The sequence below is a fragment of the Bufo gargarizans genome, chromosome 4 (genome assembly GCF_014858855.1).
Source record: "Bufo gargarizans isolate SCDJY-AF-19 chromosome 4, ASM1485885v1, whole genome shotgun sequence".
Lineage (NCBI taxonomy): Eukaryota > Metazoa > Chordata > Amphibia > Anura > Bufonidae > Bufo > Bufo gargarizans.
Genome location: NC_058083.1, coordinates 411,970,856 through 411,994,810, shown reverse-complemented (window position 1 = coordinate 411,994,810; position 23,955 = coordinate 411,970,856). Strand labels below are relative to the sequence as shown.

The following is a 23,955-nucleotide window of genomic DNA, read 5'->3' as shown; positions in this document are numbered from 1 at the left end:
GTTTACAAGGGTCTCCCCAGGATTTAACAGTTGATCACCTTTACCTAAGATATGTCAGATTGGCAGTGGACCAACACCCCGCACCTCCACTGCTCAGCTTTTCAGGCGTATCTCCGACCCCAAACTACACAGCGTCCTCCATTGTGCAGTGGATGGAGCCAGTTAATGCACTGTCGCTCCCATTGAAGTGAATGGGAGTAGCACTGCAGTAACTAGCTCCATCCACTACACTGTGGTTGGAGCTGTATAGTTCTGGAGCCTACTTGTGGTGCCAGATCTACCCCGAAACCTCTGATTGGGACCTGAGATTGATGACCTCTCCTAGGGAGAGGTCATCAGTTTTTGCATCCTAGAGAACACATTAGATTATCGTCTGCTGAACCCCCCAATTTCAGCAGGGCTGGCTGACTGTGTATGGGGGCCTCTGGAAGTGACAGATGATTTTGAGGGAAAGAAGAATTTTGTTCTGGCAGGAGAGAATCTGCTGCCAAATGTGTCTAGTAGCAGCTTCCTCCTCTCTTGCTTTTGAAAACTCATGCAGGCTTGGCCAAACCAGGCGTGCATGTGTATGGTGGAGTCAGGAGAAATAGCTGCTGGCCGCACACTGTCGAAAGTGTATGGGTACCTTTTTCATTTCTGACATGTACGCAAAGATTTTAAAATCTGTGAGTGATTTCAAACAAAAGGTATATTAGAAAGTTGAACAACATTATGAGATTTCTCTGTACAAGACTCGACAGCCCCTTTAAGCCCAAACCTCCAGTGACTACTACAATGCTTATGGTGGACTGATTTTGGTGTAGGGATGCCCAACCTGTGGCCTTACAGCTGTAGCCTCTGCGCAAGTGCAGTACCATGGCACCTCCGCGCGAGTGCAGTACCAGGGCATGGGTAAGGTAAAATTACAGTGAGCATTGGCTCATGGACGTGCACACGGACACTGTGCATGCGCTCTTAGGGGTAAGGAGATCTGATGGTCTTTTGTCTTGTTAAATCTCCTTACCCTCATACTACACACGCGCGGATTGTAAAATCTCCTTAACCTCACTACACAGCGCGTTTTCAGCTGTGTAGTGAGGGTAAGGAGATTTTTACAATCCGCCCTTGCGCAGTATGAGGGTAAGGAGATTTAACAAGGCAAAATACAGTCAGATCTCCTTACCCCTGAGAGCGCACGCGCGGTGTCCATGCGCGCATCCATGAGTCAACCAACGCTCTCTGAATCTGACGAGGTAAGGTTTTCTGACAGAACACCGGAACACAAATCATTTGAGCAACATTAAAAACATGACACAAGCCAGATTTATTGCTAACATATTGAGAAAAAAAAACTATTTCATTTGTCTGCAGATTAATTTAGTGATTAATCCCAAGGATTTACGTATTGAAACCAAAAGAGCAAGTGGTGCCGGAGGCCAGCACGTAAATACTACAGATAGTGCTGTAAGGATTGTGCACGTACCAACTGGTAGGTGAGCCCTGTTATGATGTCTTGTTTGTTTAGTGATGTGCCTTTTTTTTTTTTGCATAACTTTATCAACATCAGGAAGTGAAGGCGGATTTGCATACCCTTATTGTAGGGAAGTTGGCTGCTTGTTCAGTGAAGGGGACCGCTACATTTACTGTACATGTATGTGCAGTGATCACCTCCACAGTATAAGGATGAGGGATCGCTATAGCCATCGCTGGTCCCCATACAGCTGCATTGTTTCTGGGAAGTAGATTGCAGCTTAGACAGCACAATCTGCTACCCAGAAATGATCATTTATGCGCCTGCACGAACGACCGAATTACTCGCTGAACGAGTGTTTTTGCTTGTTCACGGGAACATTCATTCCTGATAATCTGCTCCAATATCGGTCCGTGTAAATCCACCTTCAGACTTCAGCTGTCACTGACCTGTATGTCTGTGTGTGTTTTCTTTTGTTCAGTTTTTAACGTCTTTAAGGGCTTTTTAGGATTAGAAAATCATGGCTGTTTTCTTCAAAATACAGTACCTCACCCATTTAAGGGCAGTGTCTGGTAAAAGGCTGAAATGCAGTAGTCCACACAAGCCATGGATCGGCCTGGCTCTGTTTTTGGGAATAAAATTGCCATTACTCTCTAATCCTGGACAACCCCTTTAAATGAGTTGGCCACTTTATCACTATTTTTACAGATGTACTGGAAACAGCACTTTAAAGAGGACCTGTCACCAAAAATGCTATGCAATCTGAAAGCACCATATTATAGAGCAGGAGGAGCTGAGCTGTATATTTGTGGGAAGAATAAAACTCCTGCAGCCTTGTGCATACCTATCAGTACAGGAGGGAGGAATTATCAGTGCGTGACCGCTATCTCTGTACACACACTGCGATCAATAACTGATAACTATATCAGCTAGTCTTGGGTGGGGCTCAGAGCTCTCTGCCTCCTTCCATTGTATGCATGGTCACATACTGGAGGTTACTGGGAGATTGCCGTGATTCGGACCTTGCCCTCCTATAATTCGCCCACTGGCTCCTAGGGTTGGGCGATATACTGCGGTATTAAAAAAAAACGGCGATATGGCGATATCGCTGTTTCCTTAATACCGCGGTATATTTCGTGACGTCATCGCTTTTAAAACTGCGTCCGCGGCTGCCCTCCCCTATCATTATCTACCAGTTTCTTCTAGCAGCCGCTCCTCCTTCCTGCTCCGAATGTGCTGCCTCCGCCCACCGACTGACGTCTCACGTCGGAATCAGGTGACGCCCCCAGGCTGAGTTGAGCAGCGCAGTACAGGACAGAGTCGGCTCAGTCTCCAGTGAACCGAAGGTCAGGAGGGACTTACAATGTATAGTTATTGCAGACTCAGAGAATTGTCTGAGAGTTTATTAGTTAAAAGAATCGTGAGTGAGCCATCATGAGTCCCTCCAGTACCTCCCCCATGACATGATGAACAAGGAGGAATTATGGTGGTGGCAGGTGGCAAGTCACAGTCACACAGGTGTCCATAAGACATGGGGGGGCAGCTACTGCCCCCCACAAGCCCCATACTGTATGTAATGTCTCCTTGTGGCTGCGCTGCTGCCCCCATACTGTAATGTCTCCTTGTGGCTGCTGCTCTCATCATCATGTCTCCTGCTGGCTGCTGCCCCATAGTCCATTATAACGTCTCCTTGTGGCCCCCCCCCATACAGTATAACGTCTCCTTGTGCCCCCCCATACAGTATAACGTCCCCTTGTGTCCCCCCCATACAGTATAACGTACCCTTGCGGCCCCCCATACAGTATAACGTCTCCTTGTGGCTGCCCCCATACAGTGTAACGTCTCCTTGTGGCTGCCCCCATACAGTGTAACGTCTCCTTGTGGCTGCCCCCATACAGTATAACGTCTCCTTGTGGCTGCCCCCATACAGTATAACGTCTCCTTGTGGCTTCCCTCATACAGTATAACGTCTCCTTGTGGCTGCCCCCATACAGTATAACGTCTCCTTGTGTCTGCCCCCATACAGTATAACGTCTCCTTGTGGCTTCCCCCATACAGTATAACGTCTCCTTGTGGCTGCCCCCATACAGTATTAAGTCTCCTTGTGTCCCCCCCATACAGTTTAACGTCTCCTTGTGTCCCCCCCATACAGTATAACGTCTCCTTGTGGCTGCCCCCATACAGTATAACGTCTCCTTGTGGCTGCCCCCATACAGTATTAAGTCTCCTTGTGTCCCCCCCATACAGTATAACGTCTCCTTGTGTCCCCCCCATACAGTATAACGTCTCCTTGTGGCCGCCCCCATACAGTATAACGTCTCCTTGTGGCTTCCCCCATACAGTATAGTGTCACCTTGTGGCTGCCCCCATACAGTATAATGTCACCTTGTGGCTGCCCCCATACAGTATAACGTCTCCTTGTGCCCCCCCCATACAGTATAACATCCCCTTGTGTCCCCCCCATACAGTATAACGTCTCCTTGTGGCTTCCCCCATACAGTATAGGGTCTCCTTGTGGCTGCCCCCATACAGTATAATGTCTCCTTGTGGCTGCCCCCATACAGTATAGTGTCTCCTTGTGGCTGCCCCCATACAGTATAGTGTCTCCTTGTGTCCCCCCCATACAGTATAACGTCTCCTTGTGTCCCCCCCATACAGTATAACGTCTCCTTGTGGCTGCCCCCATACAGTATAACGTCTCCTTGTGGCTGCCCCCATACAGTATAACGTCTCCTTGTGGCCGCCCCCATACAGTATAACGTCTCCTTGTGGCCGCCCCCATACAGTATAACGTCTCCTTGTGGCCGCCCCCATACAGTATAACGTCTCCTTGTGGCCGCCCCCCTACAGTATAACGTCTCCTTGTGGCCGCCCCCCTACAGTATAACGTCTCCTTGTGGCCGCCCCCCTACAGTATAACGTCTCCGTGTTTTTTTTTTCTTTAAAACGGGTATTTATCGCGATATATCGTTATCGCGATAATTTTTTTAATATCGTTATCGTCTGAATATTTTTGATATCGTCCAACCCTACAGTGGCTCCTAGTATTGCCCATACAGCCCAGTTAGGTTTAACGTTGGGTCCCAAGCTACTTGAGAAACCTTGGCGCGGTGCTCGGGCTCAGACATGTCCTCCAAGCAGGATATGTTGGCTAATCTCTCAATTTTACTTTTTTTTTTGTATGGGACATCCTCCATTGTATGCATTTTTGCTGGGGATTGCCATTAACAGTGCATATGGGGTTGAGCACTTCCTGCTTTTCATCACCACGCCAATTTGTAGTTTACAAGGTCCACACACTAACTCTTCCAAATCCAAGCAGAGAATATCAACCGCATGGTATGAAGTGTAAGCCCAAACTAAGTAGGGAAAGCAGTAATGACCATGGGTGCACCTGTCAACAGGTGTGGTCATTACTAAACCACAACACTGAGAATCAAGAGACTGCACGTGAGGTTAACGGACAGTCAGTCTCTCCGATCTTCTAACCTCTATCACAGAAGGTACCGTGACACCAACCCCTTTAATTTCTGAACTGACTAAACTGATTTTTATTTTTTTGTATTGCTTTGTTCGCATTAATGGGAACCTGTCAGCACCAAAATGAACCATAGGCTGCCAGCCATACCTTAAAGCTGTTGACATCAGGTTTCTAATGATGTTCTTGTGTAAGATGTCCGGGGTGCATCATCACTGTAAGGCCCCTTGCAGACAAAGCTTGTCCGGATGTGTTGTGTCTGCGATCAGGGAAAATCGTTCAAGTAGCTACGCAATTGCAGTCAGTTTTGACTGCGATTGCATTCCGATGTTCAGTTTTTATCGTGCGGGTGCAATGTGTTTTGCACGAGCATGATAAACTGACTGGTACCCAGACCCGAACCTGGACTTCTTCACTGAAGTCCGGGTTTGGGATCAGTGTTCTGTATATTTTATTATTTTCCATTATAACATGGTTATAATGGAAAATAATAATAGCATTCTTTAATTCAGAATGCTAAATAAAAGGTCCATTGTGGGGTTAAAAAAATAAAATAAAATAAATGTAACTCGCCTCATCCATTTGATCGCGCAGCCGGGCTCATCTTCTTTCTTCTTCTTGCAGGACCTGGCTGGAAAAGGACCTTCGGTGACATCATTGCGCTAACCACATGGTGAGCGTGGTGACATCAGCGCAGGTCCTGCTGAATGAAGATTGCAGGTACTTCTATTTTTATTCAGCAGGACCTGCGCTGGCGTCACCGTGCTCACCACGTGGTGAGTGCGATGATGTCACCGAAGGTCCTTTTCCAGCCAGGTCCTGCAAGAAGAAAGAAGACTAGCCCGGCTGCGCGATCAAATGGATGAGGTGAGTTACATTTATTTATTTATTTTTATTTACCCCACAATGGACCTTTTACTTAGCATTCTGAATTAAAGAATGCCATAATGGAAAATAATAAAGTAAATGGGATCCCGGGTAACTCATCCCTAGTCTCCTTAGCAACCATGCGTGAAAATCGCATTGCATCTGCACTTGCTTGCAGATGCTTGAGATTTTCACGCATCCCCATTCATTTCTATGAGGCCTGCGTTGCGTGAAAAACGCAGAATATAGAACATGCTGCGTTTTCCCCGGCGCCTCCACAACGGCATTCACAGGAGGGTGTCCCCGCCTCCAGGACAGGAAACAACGAGGAAGCACAGGATTTAAGGAGCCTCCTCCCCTTACCAGTCGTTGTTTCCTGTCCTCGGACGTGCGTGGAAGCCACTCCTGGGCTTGTCTAGGAAAAGGTGGATACCGCACCGGCCTGGTCTTTAAAGGTCCCTGTCATTCAGGAGGGTCGGTGCAGGGATTGGGGGACCCCGGGGACGCATTGCCTCCCTTCCTCTATCCTCCGGAGTAAGCCCTGGTTTCAGGCATCCCCGGGCTTGCGAGTCCGCCGGAACTCGCGCGGGATCTGGCGTGGTGACGTCAGCGAAACGAGATCTCCCTGGGCAAGAGATTCTCGCGAGACAGCTCCTGCGGCGCGGGAGTTTTAAAAAGAGGCGTTCGCTTCCACCTCCACTGGTGATCTGCAGGATGCCTTCCAGCGACAGAGAATCATCCAAGCGCTCCGGTGATCCCGCTGTCTCGGCCCTCAGCCCGGTAAGCCTCCTCCCGGGGAGGAGTAATCCCTATTCCTTATGTCTTTCCTCATAGGTATATAGGGTTATGGAGTCCCGTACCTCTCCTCCCCCTACACGCTGGGTGTCCGTAATTTTACTATACTGACCCCTCACCACCCTTACTCCGGGTCCCTCTTTTGGCCTATACAAAGTTTGTTTTATCCCCTTTAGGACAGTGAGTCCAGGAAGCTTAAAGCCAAAGGGGATTCGGGGCGCAGGAAGTGTGGTGGTTGCCGTAAGGGCCTGGTGTCGGACCCAAAAAAGACCCTCTGCCCTAGATGTATTGAAAGGGTTATCGCTGAAGAATCCCCTTCCTTCGTGCAGTCCATGCGAACCCTCATTAGAGAGGAGATTAAGGCTGCAGCTGACTCTAGACAACTGGCGCCTTCCCCTGGGCCTTCCCGTTCCCTAAATCTGGAGTTATCAGAACAAGTGGATCTGGATGACGGGGAATTGCAGGATGATCAGGTCTCCTTATCCTCTGAGGAGGCTGCAGGGAGGCCTATGTGCTTTCCCAAAGAAACGCAGTCCCTACTGAAGGATATTAAATCTACCCTGGGATTGGAAGATGTTAAAGAGACTCAGTCCCTTCATGATCAAATCTTTCAGGGCTTGGGGGAGAAAAAGAAGAGATCCTTTCCCATCCACAATAATATCAAAGCCCTTATTTCTAGGGAATGGAGGGATCCTGATAAAAGGTGGACTGTATCGGCCGCCTTTAAGCGCAAGTACCCCTTTTCGGAAACTGACTCTGATTTGTGGGACAAAACTCCCAAGATAGATGCACCTGTGGCCCGTATTTCAAATAAATCCTCGCTGCCTTTTGAGTATATGGGTCTCCTAAAAGACCTAATGGACAAAAAATGTGAAAATCTATTCAGGAAATCCTGGGAGACAAATTCAGCGATGTTGCGCCCCAGCATAGCGTCCACTTGTACGGCCAGAACCCTCTCGGTATGGCTAGACCAGCTTGAGAGCAATCTGTCGGGGGGTACGCCCAGAGAAGAGATCTTAAACTCCCTTCCCTCCCTGAAAAGAGCATCCAATTTTCTAGCAGACGCCTCGGCCGACTTGGTTAGACTCTCTGCTAGAAGCAGTGCTCTAGCCAATGCGACCCGTAGGGCGGTATGGCTCCGTTCATGGACGGGGGACGCAGGTTCTAAAAACCGCCTGTGCTCCATCCCATGTGAGGGGGATAGATTGTTTGGCTCCGCTCTTGACGACATTCTGGAGAAAGCCTCCGATAGGAAAAAAGGTTTCCCCTCTGATAACCGTTATTACCAACAGAGACGCTCCTTTCAAAGTCAAAAAAGGGCAAGATCAGATCAAAGTAAAAGGGACGGCTCAAAAAGATGGCAACCTTCTAGAGGTAGAGGAAGGGGATACCCTTCTAAGCCAGAAGCCTCTACCCGCCCTACCCAGTGACACACTAACTCAGGTAGGAGGCAGACTAAAGCAATTCTCCTCCGCCTGGCAAGAAATTCACGCCTCCCCTTGGGTCACTCGTACCGTAAAGGAAGGCCTAAAGCTAGAGTTTGTTTCCCCACCCACAGGTCATTTTTGTATCAACCAAAGGCAACAGCCCGACAAACAGGCATCCCTAGAGTCAGAAATAGCTACATTAATCCTCAAAGGAGTCCTCATCCCTGTTCCGGAAGAACAACACGGCAAGGGTTTCTATTCCCCTATATTTTTGATAAAGAAACCAAACTGCTCCTTTCGCCTAAAAATAATAAATTTGAAGTCCTTAAACAAGTCCATCATTTACAAGAGATTCAAAATGGATACCATAAAATCTACCACTCGGATCCTTCCGCAGGACTGCTTTATGGCTACCGTCGACCTTCAGGACGCTTACTACCACGTCCCAATATACCACAGGCATATTTTTTATTATGAAGGAAGATTGTCCCATTTTCAGTTCACAGCCCTTCCTTTCGGCCTATCCTCTGCCCCCAGAGTTTTTTCAAAAATAATGTCAGATGTCATTAAGTTTCTTCACCTTCAGGGGGTACAGATCGTTCCATACCTGGACGACTTTCTGGTGTTTGCGGAGTCGCGCCAACTTCTACATTCACTGCCTCAAGCAAATCCAGGACTGTCTTACAACTCTAGGGTGGATAATAAATCCCAAAAAGTCAGACCTTATCCCCAGTCAGGAGAAGGTGTTTTTGGGGGTGCTGTTGGACTCAAGGCGTCTAATGTCTTTTCTTCCTCAAGACAAACAGTCTCACTTAATCCAGACAGTGTCTCTTTTTTCCAGCAAAGATCGGTCCTCGATAAGAGACATCATGGCGGTGCTGGGACTGCTGACAGCCGCAATCCCGTCAGTAAGGTGGGCCCAGAGTCACACAAGAGTCCTTCAGGCCTTTCTCCTATTTTCATGGGACGGAAAGAACTCCTCTCTAGACAGAAAGGTCCACGTTCCCAGACAGGTAAAACAGTCACTAACTTGGTGGAGAATAAAAGGGAACCTGAGCGTAGGGGTTCACTGGCGCCCAAGAGATGTCATGGTCATTACAACAGACGCCAGCAGCTCAGGGTGGGGAGGTCATTCTTCAGGAGCGGTAGTTCAGGGATCCTGGGGAAAAAACATGCAGGACGCCTCCTCAAATTTAAAAGAGCTGTCAGCTGTCCACAGTGTTCTCCTTTCCCTTTACAAAGTTCCCTCTCCAAGACACGTAAAAATTTTAACAGACAACACTACAGTTGTGGCGTATGTAAACAAGCAAGGGGGAACCAGAAGTCGCTCACTGGCGGAAGTATCAAAAGGCATTTTTTGTTGGGCAGAAAAGAGCCTTCTGTCCCTTTCGGCGGTACATATCAAGGGGGAAAAAAATGTGGTGGCCGATTATCTCAGTCGACATCTCATAAGGGAGGCCGAATGGTCCTTAAATCACCACGTCTTCAGCCAGATCTGCCAAATGTGGGGGACCCCAGTGTTAGATCTGTTCGCCACCAAAAGCAACAGGCAGGTCAGAAAGTTCTGTTCCCTCTCACAAAAGGATCATCCGGTATGGCTGGACGCCCTCTCCAGGCCGTGGCCAAAACAGCTCCTTTATGCCTTCCCTCCATTCAGCCTCATTTCAAGAGTCCTGGTAAAGGCTCAGGAAGAAGAGGTCCATGTAATTATTTTGGCCCCCTTCTGGCCAAGAAGGGCTTGGTTTCCACTCCTGCTCAAACTGTCAGCCGGTGTTTATTGGACACTGCCATCAAACCCGGACCTACTCCACCAGGGGCCAGTAAATCACCCCAGTGTAAAGCAACTTAGTTTGACGGCCTGGAATCTGAACGCCTCCTGCTAAAACGAAAGGGCCTGTCGGACGCAGTTATCTCCACGATGCTCAAAAGCCGGAAACCCGTAACTTCCCGGATCTACCTGAGAACCTGGAATGCCTTTTTGTCCTTCTTGGGAAGTGTAGATTTTCCTGATGTTCCTCAGGTCCTCCAGTTCCTGCAAGCGGGGCTAGAAAAAGGCCTCCGCCCGTCAACTCTAAAGGTTCAGATCTCCGCGCTCAGCGCCTTCCTGGACGTAAAACTAGCAGATTCCCCTCTGGTCAAGCTTTTTTGGAGGGGGGCAGGAAGAACTTCGCTCCTCCCTCGTCCGGTGATTCCTCCCTGGGATTTGGGCCTGGTTCTTTCTGCTCTCGCTACTCCTCCGTTTGAGCCAATTGATATCCCTCTAAGGCTCCTCACCATGAAGACGGCTTTTTTAGTTGCCATAACCTCTGCCAGAAGAGTGGGGGAAATTCAAGCATTCTCTTGCAAGCCTCCCTATCTTACAATTCTGGATGATCGTATAATCCTCAGGCACTGTCCTGCCTTTCTCCCAAAGGTGGTATCCAGATTTCATCGTGAACAGGAAGTCTCCCTACCTTCGTTTTTTCAGTCTCCTTCTAATGATTCGGAGGGAACTCTCCATAATCTGGACGTCAGGAGATCAGTCCTTTCTTACCTTCAAGCCACCAAACCGCTTAGAAAATCGGACCACCTCTTTTTGCAATTTCAGGGCCCTAATAAGGGGCAAGCGGCTAGCAAGTCAACCATAGCTAGGTGGATTAGGAACATAATATCCTCTGCCTATGTTTCCAAGAACTGTCAGCCACCAGAGGTATTAAGGGCTCATTCTACAAGGGCAGTAGCCTCATCCTGGGCAGAAACGAAAGCGGTCCCTCTGGAACAGATCTGCAAAGCCGCCACATGGGCCAACCCTATGACTTTTTTTAGGCACTATAAGCTAGATGTAGTAAAGGATCAGGACTTGTCCTTTGGTCGTGAGGTACTATCTGTCGTGGCCCCCCCCCCCCCCTAATATTGATTACTCTGTTAGTCCTCCTGTGAATGCCGTTGTGGAGGCGCCGGGGAAAAGGGTAAATTACTCTTACCGGTAATTGGATTTTCCAATAGCCTCCACAACGGCATTGGTTTCCCTCCCAAACTTTAAATGTAGACGAATGATGTAATTTGTTTACTATAATATATAATTTGTTATGCATCACTTCTGTGTCCTCTCTTAATGACTGGTAAGGTAAGGGGAGGAGACTCCTTAAATCCTGTGCTTCCTCGTTGTTTCCTGTCCTGGAGTCGGGGACACCCTCCTGTGAATGCCGTTGTGGAGGCTATTGGAAAATCCAATTACCGGTAAGAGTAATTTACCTTTTTTTCACGCAATGCACAAGTGATGCGTGAAATTTACCGCTCATCTGAACAGCTCCATTGAAGTGAATGGGTCCGGATTCAGCGTGGGTGCAATGTGTTCACCTCACGCATTGCACCCGCGTGGAATTCTCGCCCCGTGTAAAAAGGGGCCTGAAAATTCAGGATGTAATCTCGCCTGAAATAATCCAAAAGGCCATCAGTCAAAAGCAAACGGGCTGGAAGGGGGCACGGTGAGCTTGACTTGAAGGCCGCAGCCCCCTTGACTTCAAGAACCTCATTTGCATGCAACCTGCGGGGGAATAATAGTTGTTTTACAGCGATGATGCAAGTCACATCTTGGACAAGAACATCATTAAAAAACCTGATGTCAACAGCTTTAAGGTCCTGCTGGCGGTTTATGGTCCATTTTGGTGCTGACAGCTTCCCCTTTAAGTTTCCCAAAAAGAAATGAAAGTATTTTTAAAACCTAGTCGCACACGGTTTGAATGTGCTTGATAGAAAACATGTATGGTTGTAAGGCCACATTGGATACTAGGTACTAGGATTCCTTGTCATGTATTGTAGTAGTATTATTATTTCTTTAATTATTGGCAGTTTGCAGCGATATATATCTCTACCCTTTCCCTGTCAAGGATGTGTATCATATGTCCTTGTGGGGTGGCACTTCAGTAGCCAAGGACGTATGAGATTTGTTCTTTCTACTAATGGCTCTATCTCGGGCTGTATAGCAGCTACAGATATGAGCGTGGTCTTACTTTAACCCCTTAAAGATGTTATGCAACCCCTATAATGCCCCCCAAAATGCCCAGGCACATCGTGCAAGTTATACTTATCCTGGTCCTTGCACCCGTGTCTCTCCTGATGCCCGCTCGGCCCCCGCATCTCCCTTTTGCGCAGGTCAAAACATCACCCACAATGCTAGGAAGGCTCATCCTTGTCGTGGCCAGCTATTGGCAAATATCCCCTCCTCCCCCTAGCTGGAAGTTTTGATCCAACATGACGAGGAGATGCAGCGCCAGCCACGCAGGCAACAGGAGCAACGTGGGTGCCGGGGAGCAGGGCAAGTATAACCTGTATGAGGTGCCCGGGCATTTTGGGGTGCCAGGCTGGGATCGACGATGGCGCCATCACCGTTCATTTAACCCCTCAGATGCCAAGGTCAATAGCGATCTTGGCATTTGTGAGATTAGGAAGAGGGAGGTGGCTCCCTCTGCCTTCCAATCGGCGCCCCCACAGTGAAATTGATTACCATGACAGCCTGGGGCATGCTGAAGGAATGTCATGGTAAGCTGCTTGTGTAAAGCTGTGCAAGAGGCACAGCTTCACAGACAGGCAATAAAAATCTCATAGACCATAATACACTGAACAAAAACATAAACGCAGCACTTTCGGTTTTGCTCCTATTTTGCATGAGCTGAACTCGAAGATCTGAAACATTTTCGACATGCACAAAAGACCCATTACTGTCAAATATTGTTCACAAATCTGTCTAAGGCCTCATGCACACATCCGTTCCGTGAATTGGGGACCGCAATTGCGGTCCCCAATGCACGGGCAACATCCGTGCAGCAGGCCGGACCTAGTCAACTTGAATGGGTCCGTGGTCAGTCCGCATCGTAAAAAATATGACGTCATATTTTTTTGCGGTGCAGAATCGAAAGAAACACCACGGAAGCACTCCGTGACTCCATTCCGCATCTCCGGAATTGCGGACCCATTCAAGTTTTCTGGTCAGAAAACCAGTCAGTATCTGGTGTGGCCACCATTTGCCTCCCGCAGTGCAACACATCTCCGTCACATAGAGTTGATCAGGTTGTTGATTGTAGCCTGTGGAATGTTGGTCCACTCCTCTTCAATAGCTGTGCGAAGTTGCAGAATATTGGCAGGAACTGGAACATGCTGTCGTATACGCTGATCCAGAGCATACCAAACATGCTCAATGGGTGACATGTCCGGTGAGTATGCTGGCCATTCAAGAACTGGGATGTTTTCAGCTGCCAGGAATTGTGTACAGATCCTTGCAATATGAGGCCGTGCATTATCATGCTGCAACATGAGGTGATGGACGTGGATGAATGGCACAACAATGGGCCTCAGGATCTCGTCATGGTATCTCTGTGCATTCAAAATGCCATCAATAAAATGCACCTGTGTTTGTTGTCCATAACATACGCCTGCCCATACCATAACCCCACCACCACCATGGGCCACTGGATCCACAACGTTGACGTCAGCAAACCACTAACCCACACAGCCTGTCTGCCATCTGCCTTGAACAGTGAAAACCGGGACTCATCCGTGAACAGAACGCCTCTCCAACGTACCAGACGCCATCGAATGTGAGCATTTGCCCGGTTACGAAAACTAACTGCAGTCAGGTCCAAACCCCGATGAGGACGACGAGCATGGAGATGAGCTTCCCTGAGACTGTTTCTGACAGTTTGTGCAGAAATTCTTTGGTTATGCAAACAGATTGTTGCTGCAGCTGTCCGATGGCTGGTCTCAGACGATCATGGAGGTGAAAATGCTGGATGTGAAGGTCCTGGGCTGGTGTGGTTACACATGGTCTGTGGTTGTGAGGCCAGTTGGATGTACTGCCAAATTCTCTGAAACGCCTTTGGAGATGGCTAATGGTAGAGAAATTAACATTTGTTGCACGGGCAACAGCTCTGGTAGACATTCCTGCAGTCAGCATGCCAATTGCATGCTCCCTCAAACGTTGCGACATCTGTGGCATTGTGCTGTGTGATCAGACTGCACATTTCAGAGTGGCCTTTTATTGTGGGCAGTCTAAGGCACACCTGTGCAATATTCATGCTGTCTAATCAGCACCTTGATATGCCTGTGAGGTGGGATAGATTATCTCGGCAAAGGAGAAGTTCTCACTAACACAGATTTAGGCTACATGCACATGATCGTTGTGTGTTTTGCAAATTGCGGATCCGCAAAACACGGATGGCGTCCGTGTGCATTCCGCAATTTGCGGAACGGCACGGACAGCCTTTGATATAACTGCCTATTCTTGTCCGTTTTGCGGACCACGGAACGGAGCAACGGATGCGGACCGAACACAGAGTGCTGTCCGCATCTATTGCGGCCCTATTGAAGTGAATGGGTCTGCATCCAAGCCGCAAAAACTGTGGCTCAGATGTGGACCAAAACAACGGTCGTGTGCATGATGCCTTAGACAGATTTGTGAACAATATTTGACAGTAATGGGTCCTTTGTGTATGTATAAAATGTTTCAGATCTTTGAGTTCAGCTCATGCAAAATAGGAGCGAAACCGAAAGTGCTGCGTTTTTTTTGTTTTGTGTAGTTCTCTATTATGGTCTATGAGACAAGCAATCAGAAGTTCGTAGGTTATAGCCAATTTTATATATAAAATAAAAACACCTGATTCACTTGAATGCATCCGCAAATCCGGAGGTACAGTGTGGAACGGAAGCACAGAACAGAACTCCACGGAAGCACTACATTACGCTTCTGTTCCGCAAAAAAATAGAACTTGTTCTATCTTTTTGCTGTACAGACGAATCAAGTTGAATGGGTCTGGATCCGTTCCGGCAGCTGCACGGACGTTGCCCGGGACGTTTGTGTTAAAGATGCCTAATTGTTTAAAAAGCTGTTGGCACAACCCCTTTAAGTTCCAGTATTTTGAGAGCACAAGCTCTCGGGTAGCAACTTGACAATGTGCCAGGGATCAGTTTTTCAAAAATATATGGGTTTGAGGATTTATTTCATTTTGTAATTTAGGTTTTATTTGTATACGTGAACATTGCGAAAATGATCCTGGCTACCAGAGCTGCAAAATGTGTGAAAGCCCCGGGCAGCGAAAGGGTTCAATCACAGTTAAGAGAACCGGTCACGTAGTTTTTGATCCCCAATCCACCCTATATGTCATCTAAAGTCGGTGAAACACCACTCTTCACCATTCACAGTATGCATGCACCATTAAAGATCAAAAGGGAGAATAAATCGGGCTGCAACTCAAGGAGAGAGGTGAAAAAAAAGGCTTAATGATGCGAAGAGGTCAAAGGGCTTCTGTCTGTCACCCCCCCCCCCCATTGTGCAATTTTCATTATCTGACATTAGCGATTTGGTAATGTCAGCTGAGTGCAATCATACATGTCCTACCTTTTTGTCTGTGGCTTATTTCTTGTAAAAATCATACTTTTATCATATGCAAATATCTTCACTACCAGCACGTTGGGCGTGTACTTGCTGGTAGCCGCTGCATCTGCCGCTTGTAGACACGCCCCATCTCCTCTTGATAGACAGGGCCAGAAGTGCTCTATTTCTTCCGTTGGCCCCATCTGCTGCTGAATTCCCAGCAGCCCTTTAACCAACTCCGGACCGCCTAACGCAGATGTGCGGTCCGGAGGTGGCAGCCCTGCGCACAGTCACGCATATATGCGTCATCTCGCGAGACGCGAGATTTCCTGTGAACGCGCGCACACAGGAACGGAAGGTAAGCGAGTGGATCTCCAGCCTGCCAGCGGCGATCGCTCGCTGGCAGGCTGGAGATCCGAATTATTTAACCCCTAACAGGTATATTAGACGCTGTTTTCATAACAGCGTCTAATATACCTCCTACCTGGTCCTCTGGTGGTCCCTTTTGTTAGGATCGACCACCAGAGGACTCAGGTAGGTCAGTACAGTCGCACCAAACACCACACTACACTACACTACACTACACCCACCCCCCCCCCGTCACTTATTAACCCCTTATAAACCCCTGATCACCCCATATAAACTCCCTGATCACCCCCCTGTCATTGATCACCCCCCTGTCAGGCTCCGTTCAGACGTCTGTATGATTTTTACGGATCCACGGATACATGGATCGGATCCGCAAAACGCATACGGACGTATAAATGGAGCCTTACAGGGGGGTGATCAATGACAGGCGGGTGATCACCCATATACACTCCCTGATCACCCCCCTGTCATTGATCACCCCCCTGTAAGGCTCCATTCAGACGTCCGCATGATTTTTACGGATCCATGGATACATGGATCGGATCCGCAAAACACATGCGGACGTCTGAATGGAGCCTTACAGGGGGGTGATCAATGACAGGCGGGTGATCACCCATATACACTCCCTGATCACCCCCTGTCATTGATCACCCCCCTGTCATTGATCACCCCCCTGTAAGGCTCCATTCAGACGTCCGCATGATTTTTACGGATCCATGGATACATGGATCGGATCCGCAAAACACATGCGGACGTCTGAATGGAGCCTTACAGGGGGTGATCAATGACAGGCGGGTGATCACCCATATACACTCCCTGATCACCCCCCTGTAAGGCTCCATTCAGACGTCCGCATGTGTTTTGTGGATCCGATCCATGTATCCATGGATCCGTAAAAATCATGCGGATGTCTGAATGGAGCCTTACAGGGGGGGTGATCAGTGACAGGGGGGGTGATCACCCTGATCACCCCCTGTCATTGATAACCCCCCTGTAAGGCTCCATTCAGACGTCCGCATGTGTTTTGTGGATCCGATCCATGTATCCATGGATCCGTAAAAAATCATGCGGATGTCTGAATGGAGCCTTACGGGGGGGTGATCAGTGACAGGGGGGTGATCACCCTGATCACCCCCTGTCATTGATAACCCCCCTGTAAGGCTCCATTCAGACGTCCGCATGTGTTTTGTGGATCCGATCCATGTATCCATGGATCCGTAAAAAATCATGCGGATGTCTGAATGGAGCCTTACAGGGGGGGTGATCAGTGACAGGGGGGTGATCACCCTGATCACCCCCTGTCATTGATAACCCCCCTGTAAGGCTCCATTCAGACGTCCGCATGTGTTTTGTGGATCCGATCCATGTATCCATGGATCCGTAAAAAATCATGCGGATGTCTGAATGGAGCCTTACAGGGGGGGTGATCAGTGACAGGGGGGTGATCACCCTGATCACCCCCTGTCATTGATAACCCCCCTGTAAGGCTCCATTCAGACGTCCGCATGTGTTTTGTGGATCCGATCCATGTATCCATGGATCCGTAAAAAATCATGCGGACATCTGAATGGAGCCTTACAGGGGGGGTGATCAGTGACAGGGGGGTGATCACCCTGATCACCCCCTGTCATTGATAACCCCCCTGTAAGGCTCCATTCAGACGTCCGCATGTGTTTTGTGGATCCGATCCATGTATCCATGGATCCGTAAAAAATCATGCGGACGTCTGAATGGAGCCTTACAGGGGGGGGTGATCAGTGACAGGGGGGTGATCACCCTGATCACCCCCTGTCATTGATAACCCCCCTGTAAGGCTCCATTCAGACGTCTGCATGTGTTTTGCGGATCCGATCCATGGACGTCTGAATGGAGCCTTACAGGGGGGTGATCAGGGAGTCTATATGGGTGATCACCCCCCTGTCATTGATCACCCCCCTGTCATTGATCACCCCCCCCTGTAAGGCTCCATTCAGACAATTTTTTTGGCACAAGTTAGCGGAAATTTTTTGTTTATTTTTGTTTTTTTCTTACTAAGGCTACTTTCACACTAGCGTTCGGGCGGATCCGTTCTGAACGGATCCGCTCATAATAATGCAGACGGAGGCTCCGTTCAGAACGGATCCGTCTGCATTATATTAGCAAAAAAAAGCTAAGTGTGAAAATAGCCTGGGACGGATCCGTCCAGACTTTCAATGTAAAGTCAATGGGGGACGGATCCGCTTGAAGATTGAGCCACATTGTGGCATCTTCAAACGGATCCGTCCCCATTGACTTACATTGAAAGTCTGGACGGATCCGCACGGATCCGCACGCCTCCGAACGGCCAGGCGGACACCCGAACGCTGCAAGCAGCGTTCAGCTGTCCGCCTGTCCGTGCGGAGGCGAGCGGAGCGGAGGCTGAACGCCGCCAGACTGATGCAGTCTGAGCGGATCCGCCTCCATTCAGACTGCATCAGGGCTGGACGGCTGCGTTCGGGTCCGCTCGTGAGCTCCTTCAAACGGAGCTCACGAACGGAAACCCGAACGCTAGTGTGAAAGTAGCCTAAGTCTCATATTCTACTAACTTGTGTCAAAAAATAAAATCTCCCATGAACTCACCATACCCCTCACGGAATCCAAATGCGTAAACATTTTTAGACATTTATATTCCAGACTTCTTCTCACGCTTTAGGGCCCCTAAAAAGCCAGGGCAGTATAAATACCCCACATGTGACCCCATTTCGGAAAGAAGACACCCCAAGGTATTCGCTGAGGGGCATATTGAGTCCATGAAAGATTGAAATTTTTGTCCTAAGTTAGCGGAAAGTGAGACTTTGTGAGAAAAAAACCAAAAAAATCAATTTCCGCTAACTTATGCAAAAAATAAAAAATTTCTAGGAACTCGCCAGGCCCCTCATTGAATACCTTGGGGTGTCTTCTTTCCAAAGTGGGGTCACATGTGGGGTATTTATACTGCCCTGGCTTTTTAGGGGCCCGAAAGTGTGAGAAGAAGTCTGGGATCCAAATGTCTAAAAATGCCCTCCTAAAAGGAATTTGGGCCCCTTTGCGCATCTAGGCTGCAAAAAAGTGTCACACATCTGGTATCGCCGTACTCAGGAGAAGTTGGGGAATGTGTTTTGGGGTGTCATTTTACATATACCCATGCTGGGTGAGAAAAATATCTTGGTCAAATGCCAACTTTGTATAAAAAAATGGGAAAAGTTGTCTTTTGCCAAGATATTTCTCTCACCCAGCATGGTTATATGTGAAATGACACCCCAAAACACATTCCCCAACTTCTCCTGAGTACGGCAATACCAGATGTGTGACACTTTTTTGCAGCCAAGGTGGGCAAAGGGGCACACATTCCAAAGTGCACCTTTCGGATTTCACAGGCCATTTTTTACACATTTTGGTTGCAAGGTACTTCTTACACATTTGGGCCCCTAAATTGCCAGGGCAGTATAACTACGCCACAAGTGACCCCATTTTGGAAAGAAGACACCCCAAGGTATTCCGTGAGGGGCATGGCGAGTTCCTAGAATTTTTTATTATTTGTCTTAAGTTAGTGGAATATGAGACTTTGTAAGAAAAAAAAAAAAAAAATCATCATTTTCCGCTAACTTGTGACAAAAAATAAAAAGTTCTATGAACTCACTATGCCCATCAGCGAATACCTAGGGTGTCTACTTTCCGAAATGGGGTCATTTGTGGGGTGTTTGTACTGTTTGGGCATTGTAGAACCTCAGGAATCATGACAGGTGCTCAGAAAGTCAGAGCTGTTTCAAAAAGCGGAAATTCACATTTTTGTACCATAGTTTGTAAATGCTATAACTTTTACCCAAACCATTTTTTTTTTGCCCAAACATTTTTTTTTTATCAAAGACATGTAGAACAATAAATTTGGCGAAAAATTTATATATGGATGTCGTTTTTTTTGCAAAATTTTACAGCTGAAAGTGAAAAATGTCATTTTTTTGCAAAAAAATCGTTACATTTTGATTAATAACAAAAAAAGTAAAAATGTCAGCAGCAATAAAATACCACCAAATGAAAGCTCCATTAGTGAGAAGAAAAGGAGGTAAAATTCATTTGGGTGGTAAGTTGCATGACCGAGCGATAAACGGTGAAAGGAGTGTAGTGCCGAAGTGTAAAAAGTGCTCTGGTCATGAAGGGGGTTTCACCTAGCGGGGCTGAAGTGGTTAATAGGGAATGACTGATTTTCCAGTAAGTACAAAGTAAATAGGAATATATTGTATTATATTTTCTGTTTTTTGTAGGCATAGTTTCTGAATGCCAGCAAGAAAGATCTCAAATCAAAAACAAAGAGACTGCCATGAAAGTTCTCAGTGCAAAGTTATACAACATGAAGTTAGAAGAGCAGGTTAATAAACGACAAAATGCAAGAAAAATCCAGGTAAATAACCCTGAAAACGACAAATGTTTTTGTGGCTTGGAATGTGAGTTCATCCAGTAGACCAACTTGCACTAGGCTCCATGAGATAGCTGACAACTAACCACTGTTTCTCCTGCCCAGAGTGACCGCTGTGTGCAGCATTTAGATGGGCCGGAAGGGTCTCAGTAAGGTCTTGGTAGGTTGTCACAGCTATCTGCTGACTGCAGTGCATCCCACAGCTGCTGGAGAGTGCTTGAGGGAAGATCAAACACGATGATCGAGGTGGTCCCACAGATGCTTAATTAAGTTCAAGTCTGGGGTATTTGAGAGCCAGGGTAGTACTTGGAAGTGTTTGTCACACTCTTCCAACCAATGTGCAATATTTCTAGCCATGTGTCACATTGTCTTGCTGGAAGATCCCATCCACAAGAGCAAAGACGATCGGTATGTATAGGTGTACGTGATCTGCAAGGATGGATTCATACCCAAAAATCTGTTGAGTGCCTTTCATGAATGAGTGGGGCCAGAGAATACCACAAAAACATTCCCCAGACCAACGCTGTCACCACCAGCTTGTGTTCTTCCAGCAATGGTCGCAGGGTGTTTGTTCTCTGAGGTTTCTCACCTGATCTGTTCAATGAAGCAGAAAACTTTGCCAATCAGTGGAGGTCTAGTTCCACTAATGCTGCAAATATTAAAGCCTTTTTTTTGCAGATGCAACTTTGTTTGCAGAGGCCCAGTGAGCATCCATCTGTTTTGGAGCTCTATACACAGTAGGGCTTGCTGAACTATTGGTAGACCCCTGGTTCATTTTGGCGTTGAGCTGCTACACCAGGGGTAGGCAACCCTTGGACTAAAAGCCCTTTTGGCAACTTGGCCCTTTCACCAATCACGGGAACAAGGGATATGTGTCCAGACAGCCAATCACACACCTTATATATCCACCAAGCCAGCTCACCACATGTGACTTGCTTCAAGAGCTATACACTTCCGATATCAAAAGTAGTCGTAATAATGTGACTTGACTGTGTTGTAATATTGTAATTCAACAAGCCCCAGGGTGCCATTTCTGGGGTAATCCTAGGTAGCTTCATTTATGTAGTTGATGCTTGTTTTGAAAGGGATAGTCTCATATATTGTCAATGGCTTTCTCTAGGTCGGGACAAAAGGAAGGTCAGAAAAAATTCGTACTTACAACTTCCCTCAGGACCGTGTTACAGACCATCGGATTGGCAAGTCTGTGCACAACATTGATGGATTCTTGTTGGGTGATGAACTTTTAGATGAGATGATTCAGGATCTTAGTGAATTTTCTGACTATGAATCCCTCATGGAAATGATTGAAAGTACGAAGATCTGTAAATAAAGGTGCTTTATTTTCTAGGCTTCTCTTGTACGTTTTCATATTTTCCAGAGCAAATCCTTGACAAATCCATGAGGAAGTACATGGTTGTAGAAGGCAGGTTGTAGGTTTCAAGCACAAGGCAAAACTGTGGGTCACATTTACTAATCCTATAGATGTGTAAATTTATCACAGTGGCTCAGGCTGGATGATGTCTGGTGCAGGGATAGACACCCGTGTTTAACTTCATAGCACCTATTGGTTGCTTTACTTTGTGGCGGTATCATTTGCTAAAGTTTTAGTGAAATTTTGGTGAAAAAATGTAGCATCTTAAATCATGTCTCTTTCCAGCCAAGCTACTGCCCTTCTGCAAGCTTGGTGCAGTGTCCTTTTCTAAAACTAGGTGTGCCAAACTGCCGCCATCAAATTAGTAAATGTGATTATTGCATTTTTTTTTTTTTTTTTTATTTCACTGCAAATTAAGGTACATTTTTACCCGGAAGTGGTGTTGTGTTCTTAGTTTTTTGTTTAATAAATAATTTGCCGTAAAGAGCATCTTTTAGCAGATTTGTACCTATGAAAATGGCTGACCTAAGTTTTAATATATGCAAATGAGCCTCTATAAGAGCAATAGAGGCTCTGCTCTCTACACCTGCTGCGCTATCTGCACAGTGAAACCGTGATTACACCTGGCCCTGACTTCTCCTAAAGTCTTGCACAGCACTGTGCGTATCAGTACCCGGCACGGGTGCAGTACAGAAAAGAGGCTCGCTGTACTGTCAGATACTGAAGAGCACAGCGCAGTGCGAGACTTAGGAGAAGTTGAGGCCAGGCGTGATCATGTTTACACTGTCTGGCCCTGTCAAAGTTCCCAAATGTCCTTCATTATATAACCATATGGTAACTAGGAATAGCTCAACACCATGAATCTAACCCCCCCCCCCCCTTTCCCCAAAAATATAAAATAAAAATCCTTTTATTGATATATTGTGAGGGCAATTACCCCTGCGTCTATGATTATGGGTTCCGAATTCAAATAGCGTAATGTGCATAGAGAAGGCTGATGCATGCAATGGTTGTAATCAGTAATCTGCTTTATAGAATTTTAGCAGACAATGTTATACCATGATTATTGGTAGACGCCCAACAGCCGGGCGTCACATAAACCACAAAGACAGAAGAAATGAAACCTTTATCAGAAAGAGGATCTTAAACTTAGAACAGCAGAAACTAGCATTTATAAAAAATAGAACAGGAAGGGGGGGAAGTTGTCTGCTGAATCCCCCCCCAGCGTTTGGACTACACAGTCCAAAAACCGGGGCGTAGTATAAAACAATGATAAAAAGAGCTCAATACCTATAGTAAGGCACTATCACTTTAAATAAAGGGCTACAACAACTGCAATAGCGCATACAAAATGACACTTAATAAAGATCCTGACATGGGAATAATGAGATGCAATAATAATGTGCCAATTGTTAGCGAAATAAAGTACTGTCAATCAAGGGCACGACTGTGGCAGAGAGATCTGAGCGTCTAGGTGTAACGGCAACGCCCCTGTTGCTCCTAGAGGCTCAGTTGCATATATTCAAAATTTATGGGGGACATTTATCAATTTTAGTGTGTGTTGTTTTTTTTTGTGACGCAAATTACACAATTACAAATCAAAAGTGGTTTCATCTCCTATATCACAAGGCGCACGCCACTTTTTAAAATGTGACTTTTTTAAATCTAAACTTGATTCTCCGCCTATTTCTCTCGATTTGCAACATTTTAGTGCCATTTCATCCAACCCTGCCAGACCGCACTGATGACTTTTGAAGCATATTTGCGACATTTCCAGTGGTAAATTGCGACTTTTCTCAGACTCTGGACTGTTTTGTTGTTTTATTTTTGTTGAATGTCAATTTTCTAACAGAACCCTTTTAAAGGCGACTTTTTACACAAAACACCACCACATAAGTTGGCTTAATTGTCTGCAACAATTTGAGCCATTTCTCCCCATATGAGGATGATAAATGAGGCGTAAACGGCGACAATTGTGATAGTTCGCCCACTTTGACATTTATAACTAATTTCTGGCATGATGCATTCTTTTTGGTGAAAATTCTGGAGAAAACAGTTGACCTATTTGGTGCAAATCAAAACACCATTCTTTTTGGTGCATTTTACACCAGAATTCTTCTTCTGACCTCTTACAGGTACGCCCTGATGTTCTGGTACTTAAGGACACAGGGTGTAACTGTACGCCCTGTGTATTTCCGATCACCGCCGCACGGTGATCGGAACAAGGTGCCTTCTCAAATCATTGAGCAGGCACCTTGGTACAATGCCCGGGGGGTCCTGTGACCCCCCCCCCCGTGTCGGCGATCGCAGCAAACCGCAGGTCAATTCAGATCTGCGGTTTGCTGCGTTTCCGGGTTATTCGGGTCTCTGGTGACCCGATAACCCGGAATAGGACGGTGATCGGTGGTGAGAATACACCACCAATCACCGTCCTTAGA

At 47.0% G+C, this 23,955-nt stretch overlaps 1 protein-coding gene across 1 annotated transcript in view; it reads left to right on the top strand.

Annotated features, from left to right (window-relative positions):
- MTRF1L (mitochondrial translation release factor 1 like) overlaps nucleotides 1-21,495 on the top strand; it is a 34,368-nt gene extending 12,873 nt beyond the window's left edge. The window contains exons 5-7 of the mRNA XM_044290866.1: nucleotides 1,351-1,468; nucleotides 19,994-20,130; nucleotides 21,266-21,495. Coding sequence (XP_044146801.1) covers nucleotides 1,351-1,468; nucleotides 19,994-20,130; nucleotides 21,266-21,475 — 465 coding nt within the window. The 3' untranslated portion in view covers nucleotides 21,476-21,495. The remainder of the gene's footprint in view (nucleotides 1-1,350; nucleotides 1,469-19,993; nucleotides 20,131-21,265) is intronic.
- The last annotated feature ends 2,460 nt before the right edge of the window (nucleotides 21,496-23,955 follow it).